Source organism: Anomaloglossus baeobatrachus (assembly GCF_048569485.1).
Source record: "Anomaloglossus baeobatrachus isolate aAnoBae1 chromosome 5 unlocalized genomic scaffold, aAnoBae1.hap1 SUPER_5_unloc_3, whole genome shotgun sequence".
Lineage (NCBI taxonomy): Eukaryota > Metazoa > Chordata > Amphibia > Anura > Aromobatidae > Anomaloglossus > Anomaloglossus baeobatrachus.
Window position 1 is genome coordinate 2,671,180 of NW_027441806.1, and position 13,837 is coordinate 2,685,016.

A 13,837-nucleotide genomic window follows, 5' to 3' on the forward strand; every position below is an offset into this window, starting at 1 on the left:
ATGTGATAACAACACAAAGTAGCAAATATTTGTTAAGTATAAAGGAAATTATACACCGATTTTTAAACATTTTAAGAAATATAACTCTGAAAATTGTGATGTGCATTAGTATTCAGCCCCCTGAGGGAATACTTTGCAGGACAAACCTTTCACTGCAAGTACTGCTGCCAGTCTCTTGGGGGATGTGCAAAGCTGGTAAACACATCTACAGGTCACATTTTTGCCCCTGCTACTTTATAAAACAGCTCTATCTCAGGTAAATTGGATGGAGGCGTCTGTGAAGAAATTTTCAATTCTTATTCTTTTGCTTTTAAAAATATCCATTATTCTATAAAGACCAAATTTGTAAAGTTTATGACTTATAGTTGTCCTGTGGACAGATTCTCCCCCTGAGCTCTGGATCTCTCCTGCTTTTCCTCTGACTATAGGCCTCTTGGCTGCTTCTCTATAATTAGTGCTCAGGACCAGACCAGGACTTGTCTTCTCCTTCATGTCATACATGTTAGCGTTATTTCAGCGGCCAGTGATCGGATATAAAGTCTCCAGTAATTATGTTACTATACAGGATTCTTTCTGATGTTACATCGTCATCTTCTCCCCATTCAGGTCCCTACAATATCGGATCCTCTCAGTGGAGATCTTCTATATAAGAGAATTCTCCTGATTGACCTATCAAGGATGGATATGGATAGGGACAAGATGGCGGAGAGGATATTACACCTCACCCTAGAGATCCTCTTCCGGCTTACTGGAGAGGTGAGAGATTCTGATGACGTCACATTACATCATTCTTATCTATGGGAATAACAGATGGACAGAACTGGAGAGGTGAGGACTCTGGAAATGTCTGGAGTGAGATTTATTACTGTGTCTCTCCATAACCAGGATTACACAGTAGTGAAGAAGACCTCTAGTGAGCGCTGTCAGGCCCCTGTGTCTGAGGGATGGGGAAGACCCCTGAGCCCAATCACGGGGTCTCCACCTCACCCCCCGATACATGAGGACATCAATGACCAGAAGATCCTAGAACTCACCTACAAGATGATTGAGCTGCTGACTGGAGAGGTGACACTGCTGTGAATGCTGGGACATTATACAGTAACGCTATGAAGGGATCGGGGGTGACGGTATCATTGTATGTGTCAGGTTCCTATAAGGTGTCAGGACGTCAGCGTCTATTTCTCCATGGAGGAGTGGGAGTATTTAGAAGGACACAAAGATCTGTACACGGACGTCATGATGGAGGTTCCCCAGCCCCTCACATCACCAGGTAATAGACAGGACTAAATACACACGGCCTATAATTATCTGTATGTAAGGAATTAATTCAGTCCCTGTATGTGTCTCCTCCAGTTCTATCCAGTAAGAGGACAACACCAGAGAGATGTCCCCGTCCTCTTCTCCCACAGGACTGTAAACAAGAAGATCCCGATGTTCCTCAGGATGTGTCTCCTCCAGCTCTATCCAGTAAGAGATATCTACTCATGTACTTTCTGTACTAATTTTGTGTTTACATTTTTAGACTTTCTGCTGTGGGTTTTTTCAGCTGTATTTTCTTTGCTTCTGCTCCTTCTGCTATTTTCTAGTGCCTTCTCTATGTTGTTATGAAGGCAACTCAAAGACCTGCAGAGGGTTCATGAATGCCCTGTTTCCCTGAAAATATGACCTAGTTACAGTCAGGGCCAGCATCAAGAGGAGTCAAACTGCACTATTTCTTAGAAACCCCAGTCTCTTAGGGACCCCATCAGTTGTAATCTAAGGTTGATTGCTTAAGGACCTTTGATGCTGTTGCGGGCGGGGAATTGACCTTCAGCAGGAGGTGGGGCACTCGAGACGCTCGGATCCGGGCGGTTGATGTGGCTCTAGTGGCAGCCAGACCCGGGCGCAGCCGTCCGTCACCCGCAAGTGAAAAGGGGGTAGTTATTATATAGGGGAGGTTTGTCAGTGATGCCACCCGTGGGTTGCGGTGATTGTTTGTGACACCGCCGCTGCCTTGGTATGGGGGTGCTCGGGTCTGATGGAGCGGGGCAGCAGGATGTTATCCCCTCCACGGGTATGGGAGGTGTTGTCCCGGGGCCCAGGTGTTGGTGGGATGGAGTGATGGGGCACAGTCTGCGGGGTTGGACCGGATGATACCAGTGTACTCACTGTTTGAATAAAGTCCAGATAGTAAACCAACTGACGATAACCGGTAGCCTCCGGAGGGGTGTGCTTGGGTCCCGCACACTGGTTGACAGAACAGGGGACCTTCCTCCTGCACTTTTGGTTTGTGTCTTGTGTGTTGACTAGTCCGCATGAAACGGGGAAGTCCACTCCCGGTGTCTTTTCTGTGGGAGCTGTGGCCCGCGAGAACTGAACCGTGGGATCTTAACAGGAACTTGCAGACGCCCTATCCCCCTCGTTGGGCTTCCGTCTCGCTCTATCTGGGCAGTCGGTGGGACAAGACTTGGAATCTTGTCCCCTGCTGGTTAATTAGAAAGGTGCTTGAAGCTGTCCTCGCTCCAGGGTCCAGGGACCCCGACTGTGCACAGCCTCCGGACCAGATTCCCGCTGTCGGCACCGGCGGGCTACAACCCTGCCCCGGTCCACTTAAGGTCTCCCTCGACCGGATCTCCATCGCCTGTGGCCCAGCTCTGCCGTTTGCCACCTAACCTAGTCAGGTTAAGTAGTCCGGGGCTCCAACCCCTGAGCACCACTTCACAATCCTCTCACTTCAACTGTCTAGCACTGTTCTGTGTGTTTCCCTCCCCTGACACCTCAGAACCCCTAGGTGGGCGTCACCATCTGCCTGGCCCCACCCACTGGTGTGTCCCTATTGTCTTGGGGGGTGACTAGGGTTTGATGGCTGGTGTTGGATACCTGTGTGTGGGGTTTTGTGTTGGAAGGCCAAGGAGGAGGGAGTCCTGCACCTGGAAGATGGATGCAGTCCTCTGTGACAACCTGATTTTGTCAGGGCGTCACAATGACTTCAAAGTCATGTGGCATGATGTAACCAAAGGTCTTTTATTTGCAGGAGTCTAAATGAACTGAACAGGACATAGGCTGGCATGCAGGACTGGCATTAGGGGAAAGGGAGAGTAAACTGGGCAATTTCAGAGGGCTCCCATTTTCCTAGTGGCCTTAGTGTTTATATGCCAATTATAGGACTGTTTAAGGACCTTATTGACAACACGTCATGTGACCAAATGTCTCAATTGCAGGAGTTTCAAGCAGAAGAGGAGACAGGCTGGTGTGTGTGTGTGTGTGTGTGTGTGTGTGTGTGTGTGTGTGTGTGTCAAATGTCAAAATGGGCAGAGCTTGGCCAGAACAAGGGTGTGATGCCACCGGTTCTCTAATTCGTAACAATTGCGGCGTTCCCTATGCCAGAAATCGTACTCCAGTCCCTAATGTCATTTTCAGTGTACATAGCCGGTCTTGATGAATTGGAGCCCAAATGTCTATCTGCACAGACAGCAAGACCCTGCTACATGCTTTCGTTATAAAGCCTAAGAATAGGCCATCAACGTTACAGTCCTGGACATCCCCGTTAAATTTTCAACATTTGTCTTTATTTTATTTTCGTCTTGGAAAAAAAATCTCTTTAAAATTGTTTATGTTGTGGACCAATGTCACAGAGATGTTTGCAGGTTATTCAACTGTCAAGGCGGTGTCAGGATCTGTGGAAACTACACTCTGTCTGCTAACGTCTCTTATGTCTGTGAGCAGCGCAGGGAGACACAGGCATCAAACCACAGATTTAGGCAGGCTAGCAAGAGTTAACCTCTGCTGGGTTGCTAGTTAGTGTATTTGACCAAATGCTGCGGGAAGCCAGTATCATTCTCTCCCCTCCTGTATAAGCTGGCTGGGCTATTCCATTAATGCCAGCTATAGGTTACCTATACTGTTAGCAAGAAATTGGCCATAATAAAGTATTAACTTATGGGACCACTCAGTAGTGTCCCATAAGGAATGGCCTACTCCATAAAGCATAAATGACTGGAGAAAAGAAGGAGATACGGCAAAGAACATGTGTGAAAAATTCCATTTTATTCATAAAAATATCATATATAATAAAATCACAACAATATGTGGTCAAAAGGACAAGGATCGGACAGGAGGTGGGGGAAGGTGGGTTGGGGAGGGGGGGGGAGGCTTGAGGATGTGGGAGCAACCTGCCTCTCAGAAGCAACCAGGGTGAAGAATTAAGTGACTGAGTTGCCATCAATTGTAGGACCAACCTATAGCAAGGAGCTGGTGGTGAATTGGGGCCAAGAGAGAAAATGAAGGATATGTGTCATGAGAACCACATGAGATATGCAACCAATCAGCAAGTGGGTATACATGCATGTAGTAAGCCCATCTGGAAAATGTGAAACCACAGTGGAAATAAGGCAAAGTGACTGCGCGGGGCCACAGGCGAGGACCAAGTGACTCCTCAATTTGCACATAAAGAAATGTGTATATATATATATACATGCACAGCAAGTCTGAGCCAGGTGCACCGCGCAATCAAGGGGCCTGAAGATATGGAAAGGTTTTCTCAATTATAATTGTGGCAAAGGAGCTGAACCAGAGGGGGGCTACTAAAGTGTACATGCAAAAATAATCACCGGCTGAGGCAGCACACATGTAATCCCCCATTATGTACACCACAGACATGTAAGAGTTAATACTGGTGCTGCACAGAACCAAGGGAGAATTTAAGGCAATACCAGGCACAGGGTTACTGTGCGATTATTAGTCCCAATCCAATTCACCATGCAGCCAAGGGAAGGCGGAACAATGGAGGGGCAACATAAATAAGTATACCTGGTGGTTGGTTCCGAGGGGCAGGAAACAGCCTCCTGACAGCTGTTTCGCAGCGTTGCTTTTTCGAAGGAGGATTGCTCCCACATCCTCAAGCCTCCCCCCCCTCCCCAACCCACCTTCCCCCACCTCCTGTCCGATCCTTGTCCTTTTGACCACATATTGTTGTGATTTTATTATATATGATATTTTTATGAATAAAATGGAATTTTTCACACATGTTCTTTTCCGTATCTCCTTCTTTTCTCCAGTCATTTAGGTTACCTATACTGGTCTGGTGAGGTGTTGTGACTTACGATTGGTTGTTGTGCATTATTACTGTGAACTGTTGTGGTGTTAACCCTTGTTGTCTTTTTGTTGCTGCCTATTTATTTCTGTGAGTTTGCTATTTGTCTCGTCTGTCTTAATTTGTGTTTCCTGTCTGTTTTAATCTGTGTTTCCATCATACTCCTGCCAATCACACGCCAGGGTGTATGCTATGGACAATTATACGCTTCTGTCGTTGCCTGAATCTTTGGGAGGAATGCTGTGTGACGGTGTCCACACGACCTCCTTGGTCAAACAATATATTGCTGAACGATGTTGCGTCGTTTGTGAGATGGGTACGTGTGACCGCTACAAAACGACCTATGAGCGATCTCGGCAAATCGTAGCAGCGATCTGGGCGTGTCACATCGCTAACGAGATCGCTAGCAATATCGTTGTGTGTAAAGCGGCCTTTAGATGTCGAAATTGGACAACAGATTCAGAATACATTTTTTTCCTAATTTAATTTCTGATGTTATGGTTTAAAAAAATAAATATACTTTCAAGATAATATTAAAAAAATAATAACATTGTGTTTTTTATTTTTAGCAGATGACTGTATTGGGAATTCAGATGGAAATCTAATATCTTCAGAATTTATAACACATGATGAAGGTATCACACGTGATACATATGACGAGCAAGTACAACAGAATTGTAAGCAAAATAAAAGTTACAGAAGGGATGTGGAACATGAAACGGCTTCCACAGGAGAGAAGCCATTTTCATGTTCAGAGTGTGGGAAATGTTTTATTCGGAAATCAAACTTTCTTAGACATCAGAAAATTCACACAGGAGAGAAGCCATTTTCATGTTCAGAGTGTGGGAAATGTTTTATTCAGAAAACAGCTCTTGTTAGGCATCAAAGATCTCATACAGGGGAGAAGCCATTTTCATGCATGGAATGTGGGAAATGTTTTATTCAGAAAACTGCTCTTGTTTTGCATCAAAGATCTCATACAGGGGACAAGCCATTTTCATGCCTGGAATGTGGGAAATGTTTTACTTGGAAATCAGAACTTGTTAGCCATCAAAGATCTCACACAGGGGAGAGGCCATTTTCATGCTTGGAATGTGGGAAATGTTTTATTCGGAAATCACATCTTGTTTTGCATCAAAGATCTCATACAGGGGAGAAGCCATTTTCATGCCTGGAATGTGGGAAATGTTTTATTCGGAAATCACATCTTGTTTTGCATCAAAGATCTCATACAGGGGAGAAGCCATTTTCATGCCTGGAATGTGAGAAATGTTTTACTGGGAAATCAGAACTTGTTAGGCATCAAAGATCTCACACAGGGGAGAGGACATTTTCATGCTTGGAATGTGGGAAATGTTTTATACAGAAATCAGATCTTGTTAATCATCAAAGATCTCATACAGGGGAGAGGCCATTTTCATGTTCAGAATGTGGGAATTGTTTTACTCGGAAATCACATCTTGTTAGTCATCAAAGATATCATACAGAGGAGAAGCCATTTTCATGCTTGGAATGTGGGAAATGTTTTATACAGAAATCAAATCTTGTTAGTCATCAAAGATCTCATACAGGGGAAAAGCCATTTTCATGTTTAGAATGTGGGAATTGTTTTACTCGGAAATCAAATCTTGTTAGTCATCAAAGATATCATACAGAGGAGAAGCCATTTTTATGTTCAGAGTGTGGAAAATGTTATTTTACAAAATCAAATCTCGTTAAACATCTGAAGAAGCCGCACAGGGAAGGAACCTTTTTCATGTTGTGAACATTTGAAATGTTTAATTTGGAAAAACAATTCTTGTTGACCATGAGAAAACCCACACAGTAGAAGAGACATTCTTGCATTCAGAATTTGGCAAATGTTTTTATCATTAATCAGGTCTTGTTGTCAGATGAGTCACATGGGAGAAGGATTCATGTTATACCGTGAGTCAAAGGGTTTTATCCTAAAATCAATTGCTCAAGTAAGAATTGGTCAGGGAAAACACCATTTTCTTTTTAAACTTACCGTATTATTATGACCATAAGACGCACCTATGTTTTAGAGGAGGAAGATAGAAAAAAAAATTGAAACAAAATATGTAGTCATGACGCACTGTTGTGAGGGGGAACCTGCTGCTGACATGGTAAGGCTGCTTTCACACATCCGGTTTTAGCAGAGCCGGCCAATCCGGTTCTAAAACCTATGCAACGGATGCGGCGAAAAAAACGCATACTTTGCATACGTTTTTACATGCGGTCCGTCTGGTTTTTGCCGGTTGCGGCTGGCTACTGAGCATGCGTAGTGCAAAAAAACGGATGTGATTTTTGCCGCAGGACGCTTTATCTGGCGTCCATAGGCATGCATTGGAAATCGCGACGCATCGGCCGGATGCGGCGCGATGCGTTTTTTTTCGCCGGACAAAAAAACCGTGCCAGGCAACGTTCCATCCAGCCACCGCATCGGCTAAATATGCCGCATCCGTCAAAAACTGGACGGAACGCAAGGCCATGCGGCACAATACGGCGCTAATGTAAGTCTATGCGAAATAAACGCAACCGGCGGTAAAAAAAAAACGGTTGCGTTTTTTCTGCAAAGCGCCGAATTGTGCCGCACAGGAAAAACCGGATATGTGAAAGCAGCCTTATAGGGGTAATTTCCCCCCCCTGATTCTGTACTAATGTCCCCCATTTAGGCCCCTTTCAGTAATGTTTCTCTCTTCCTGGTGTATATGTCCCTCATCCGGGCAGATATGTTCCCCATCTTTGTCCCATAATAGTATACATGATCCCCATCCTGGTATATATGGCTCTCATCTTGGTATGTTGGTGTTGGGGTGGTTTTCGTGACGCTACCCACGGGTTGTAGTGATGCTGGGCACCACCGCTGCAGTGAAGGTGGCGGGCTTCCGGGAGCGGTGTCGGGGCGCAGCTTTGGTGTTAACCCCTCCGTGGGTAGGGGCGGTGGGTCCCGGGGCCCGGTTGCGGGGAGATATGGTGCGGGGCACAGTGCTGCGGTGTGATGCGGTACTCACGATTTAGTCACTCAGGGTCTCTGGTAAACCAAACAAGATGTAGAACGGGCGGCCCACAGCCGGCTGCAGCACTGGACGGTGTGACAGGGTCCCCTTTCTCCTGCACCTAACGTTAGTGGACCACGGTGCCTAAGCACGGGTGGTCCGCTCCCCGGCGGATATGTCGTGGGAGCTCCTTTGCCCGCAGGCGCTGGCCCTTGGATTTATGGCCTCTGGCGGTGGCTGCTATCCAGTCGGGTTGGGCTGTTGCCTTCAATCAGGTCTTTGGTTGGGAAAGGACCCCGTGAGGTCCAGACCTCAATCAGTAAATTCGACTATATGGTGGCCTACGGCCTAGTCAGGGTCTGAGTACCCTTCCTGGTGCTCCGGTAGACTGCTGGCTCCCCGGTTCGGGTCCGGCGGGCTCCAACTCGGTTCCGGTCCTACGGTTCCACCGGTCGTGTTCCCGGTCTCCTGCAGGCGGCCCCTGCTGTTTGCCTGCCTGACTGTGTGAGGGTCCTAGGCTCCGACCCAGGCCCCTTGCAGCGCTGTGTGTCACACTCTGCTCTCCACTCAACTGTGCCAACTGTACTCCTCACTGTCCACAACTGGACTCTACCCCTTACTGTCCAACTCTGAACTTCACACTGCACTACTCAGACTACTGTCCACGACTGGACTGAGCTGCTTCCCTGCCTCAGGCCAGCAGACTTCTCGGTGGGTGTGTCTTTCCGCCTGACTCCGCCCACCCGGTGTGCCTGTCTAACACTGAGGGAGGCAATCAGGTCTTGATTGACGGATGTTAACTTCCTAGTGTGGGGGTGTGTGTGTGTGGTGTCTACTAACCTGTGACCCCTGGTTGTCCAGGGCATCACATATATGTTTCTCATCACGCTGCAGACATAAAAAAACAACTGATTATACTCACCATCCCTCTGCTCCCCCAGTGTGCGGTGTTGTCTTTGATGCTGGCAAGTGACTTCAGTGTATAAGCGGCACATTGCATGACGTAACTGCCATGCACCTACAGGTACACGTGGACGTCGGCTGCCGGAATATTCACTGGTCCCCCACACCTAGGATTATGGGCGTGTGGAGCAGTGAATATTCATTCTCTAATAAAAAAACACGTGATCACCGAGCTGCAGCAGTTAGCTGGTGACTGGGTGATCATGTGTGCCTGCTATTAATGAATGAATATTCACTACTCCCCATGCTCATAATCCCGCTCATCTCTCGATGCTGGCTTCAGTGCGTTGAGGTAGACTGGATTATAAGTGAGGGGAGCAGTGAATATTCACTTTTGTTATTAGCGGGCACACTGTTAGCCCTGGTTTCTGCCTCCTGTGACCCACTCCTCCACCGCCACCCCTCCAGTCACAGTCACATCAGGACTATGACGCACCCCCCCTTTCCCTAAGACCCCCCCCCCCCCCCTTTTCTACACAATTTATTTTGGGGGGGAGGGTGTATCTTAAAGTCCGAAAAATATGGTAATTGGTTAACAAATAGTAAGAGTAAAAAATTACAATACAATCAAAATCGTATAACATAAAAGTGCACAAATCATTGTGAATCTGTCTGACCGTTTCAGGCTCCACCCTCTTACATTAAACTTCTCTTACATTTCAGACTAAAAATGTCAAAACTCACTAAATGTTTGAACAGTTAAGGTGTGTGATGCACAAAATGTGTGACTTTTACACAATAGTTCTTGCACAATGTGTTTGATGGATTTCCCCTTAAATAGTGCTTATCACAAATCTGTTGCTGCCTTTATTATTTACTAAAACAGTGGAGACCCGCGGATTAGTGAATTTTCTAAATATAATCCAGTACCAAAACTTTTGGAAGTGTCCCTAATGTCCTCCCAAAGAAACTTTCAGGTTGTGAGATCCCACAACCCTCAGCGATAACAGATCGTGAAAGAGTGAGCTCTACGACCCCAGCTCTGCGGCATCCTTCTTAAGCAGTTCAGTAAAATCTTAACGGGAAGGTGTCGTCCAAAAAAAAAAAAAAAATAATAACTTAAAAATGTAAAGTATTAATGTTTTGCTCAAATATTATTTGTTTTTAATTGAGCAAAATAAAAAAATAAAAAATTTGATATTTTCCACTCTGAAACACTAGAGGAAGCAGCTGCTGAAATCTGAAACTGTAGAAATAGCCTGGATTACAGCTGCAGTAAAGTGGGCGGAGTCTGCTCTCCTGTGTGTGATGTCACCTCCCCCTCCCAATCTGAGGGTTTCCAAAGGATAACACAGAATGAAGTTTAGATCACAGTGCACAGCCATTTTGTTGGTGACAAGAAATGTCTAAAGTGTCACCAAGGTCAGCAGGAGTATCACACAGGATAGGATTAGATACTCAGCTCAGGAGGCAGTATCACACAGGAGAGGATTAGATACACAGCTCAGCAGACAGTTCCAAACAGGACAGGATTAGATACACAGCTCAGCAGACAGTATCACACAGGAGCGGATTAGATACACAGCTCAGGAGACAGTATTACACAGGAGAGGATTAGATACACAGCTCAGCAGACAGTATAACACAGGAGAGGATTAGATACACAGCTCAGCAGACAGTATCACACAGGATAGGATTAGATACACAGCTCAGGAGACAGTATTACACAGGAGAGGATTAGATACACAGCTCAGCAGACAGTATAACACAGGAGAGGATTAGATACTCAGCTCAGGAGGCAGTATCACACAGGATAGGATTAGATACTCAGCTCAGGAGGCAGTATCACACAGGATAGGATTAGATACTCAGCTCAGGAGGCAGTATCACACAGGAGAGGATTAGATACACACCTCAGCAGACAGTATCACACAGGAGAGGATTAAATACACAGCTCATCAGACGGTTCCACACAGGACAGGATTAGATACACTGCTCACCGAACACGTACCACACAGGATAGGATTAGATACACAGCTCAGCAGACAGTTCCACGCAGGACAGGATTAGATACACAGCTCAGCAGACAGTATTACACAGGAGAGGATTAGATACTCAGCTCAGGAGGCAGTATCACACAGGAGAGGATTAGATACACACCTCAGCAGACAGTATCACACAGGATAAGATTAGATACACGACGCACCAAACACGTATCACACAGGAGAGGATTAGATACACAGCTCACCATACAGTATTACATAGGAGAGGATTAGCTACTCAGCTCAGGAGGCAGTATCACACAGGAAATGATTAGATACACAGCTCAGCAAACAGTATCACACAGGAAAGCATTAAATACACAGCTCAGCAGACTGTTCCACACAGGACAGGATTAGATACACGGCTCACCGAACACGTATCACACAGGATAGGATTAGATACACAGCTCAGGAGACAGTGTTACACAGGAGAGGATTAGATACATGGCTCAGCAGGCAGTAACACACAGGATATGATTAGATACACAGCTCAGCAGACGGTATCACACTGGAGAGGATTAGATACACAGCTCAGCAGACAGTATCACACAGGAGCGGATTAGATACTCAGCTCAGGAGGCAGTATCACACAGGAGAGGATTAGATACACAGCTCAGCAGACAGTATCACACAGGATAGGATTAAATACACAGCTCAGCAGACAATCCCACACAGGACAGGATTAGATACACGTCTCACCGAACACGTATCACACAGGATAGGATTAGATACACACCTCAGCAGACAGTATCACACAGGATAAGATTAGATACACAGCTCAGCAGACAGTATCACACAGGAGCGGATTATATACTCAGCTCAGGAGGCAGTATCACACAGGAGAGGATTAGATACACAGCTCAGCAGACAGTATCACACAGGATAGGATTAGATACATACTCAGACAGTATCACACAGGATAGGATTAGATACACAGCTCAGCAGACAGTATCACACAGGATAGGGTTAGATACTCAGCTCAGGAGACAGTATCACACGGGATAGGATTAAATACACAGCTCAGCAGACGGTTCCACACAGGACAGGATTAGATACATGACTCACCGAACACTTATCACACAGGATAGGATTAGATACACAGCTCAGGAGACAGTATTACACAGGAGAGGATTAGATACACGGCTCAGCAGGCAGTGTGTTTATTGGATCACACCAACGGATCTTTATTTATTTGAATATGGAGACCCCTAATCCTAATATTTCTACGAATACCGATGATTTTTTCAATGTTAATTGTCAGACAAGACTTAACAGAGCAGCAAATATTTTTCTACATAAAGCTGGGGATACAACCTCACAAGATCAGAATGATCTGAATACTTTAATGCATCAATTGGAGAAGCATATGACATCTCGGCTGAAAACATGGTGGGATTTTAAAACCTTATCCGCTTACTTGGATCAGAAAATGATCCCCAGAGGTCTGAGGATAAAAAAACGACCTACCACTGAGTTTGATACTGATTTTCTGAAGGAATGGGACACTGTCCTCTCTGAATGCTCCCTCAAACTTATTAAGCTGATTACAGAGAGAGAACTGTTGAAATTAAATGAGACGGAATCAAAAGTCAAAGAGATTGAGGTTGAATTAAAAACCTATTCCAGTAATTCACAATTTTCTATCCTCAAAGAAAAAATCAGCAATAATTTAACTAAATTGGAAGATTCTAGTACTCTTATGAAGGAAAAAAAGTTCAAAAGAGATGTTTTTGACTACGAAAACAACCAAGTATATGATTGGCCCCAGAATCGGAGACAATACAGACAGACACCCAGATCAATTATCAGAAAAAGAGTAAGTTTTTCCTCTACGGAAATGGATTCCTCTGACAACAACATTGACACTACAGATTCTGAGGGATCTTCTGTATTGAATACACGGACTGCCCAGATGAATCTGTCAAAAAACACCCAGGAAAAATTCCCAAAAAAAACAAAAAAGAAAAACAACATTACAGACGGGCCGGACGGAAACACCACAATAGAAAAGGACATTTTCTTTCACCGAACCCGGAGAGGGAATTATTAGGGGGCCATAATGACCTTACGGTATTAAATATGTCAGCTAATATCTTAAATGAAGATCAAATAAGTGTTTTGCAAAGAGGGTTGAATTTCGTCCCAACTACGAGGTTCAACGTCTTTGAAACCCTTTTAGATGTTAATAAATTCATCAGACGTTTAACCATTAAGAAACATTTTTTCTGTAATGATATTGAACCTGTATGCCCCGATGAAACTAATACAGCTTGTGAATTTTTTCCTACCACCTTTTCTGAGCAAATGTCTTTGATTGTATTATGTGACCTTTCTGATCTAGGCTCAGAATCTCAAAATCATTGTGATACACGGTTTTCAAATAGAGTTCCTAATCCAAACTACTATCCTACTCAATCTAAAACCACGAGTATGGAAGATTTCCAAAATGTTGTAGAATCTGAATTAATTAAACTGAAAAAAAGTAAAAAAAATATTAATCATAATTTGAGCATACATGAACAGACCGCCTTATCCCAGTTACAGGATAACAACAGTATTGTTATTAAAAGATCTGATAAAGGCGGTTCTGTTGTAGTTTTGGATATTGGACTCTATGAAATGGAACTAAACAAAATGCTTAGAGAAAATTCCATTTATAAAAAAATTTATAATAATCCCATTGATGAGGTAAAAAAATGTTTATCTAGAATTCTGGAGGAGGGTGTGCAACTTGGGGTAATTTCGACAAGGCAGAGTGAATATTTAAATCCATCAACATCTATTATTCCGTTGTTCCACGCTTTGCCGAAAACGCATAAAAA

The 13,837-nt window shown here is 44.6% G+C and overlaps 1 protein-coding gene across 1 annotated transcript; it reads left to right on the top strand.

Moving 5' to 3' along the window:
• Positions 1-843: 843 nt before the first annotated feature.
• Positions 844-12,957, top strand: LOC142259195 (uncharacterized). The gene is made up of 4 exons (XM_075331692.1): positions 844-1,065; positions 1,147-1,270; positions 1,354-1,467; positions 5,641-12,957. Exons 1-4 carry the CDS (start codon positions 844-846, stop codon positions 6,834-6,836), a joined length of 1,656 nt encoding a protein of 551 aa, XP_075187807.1. The 3' UTR covers positions 6,837-12,957.
• Positions 12,958-13,837: the final 880 nt, after the last annotated feature.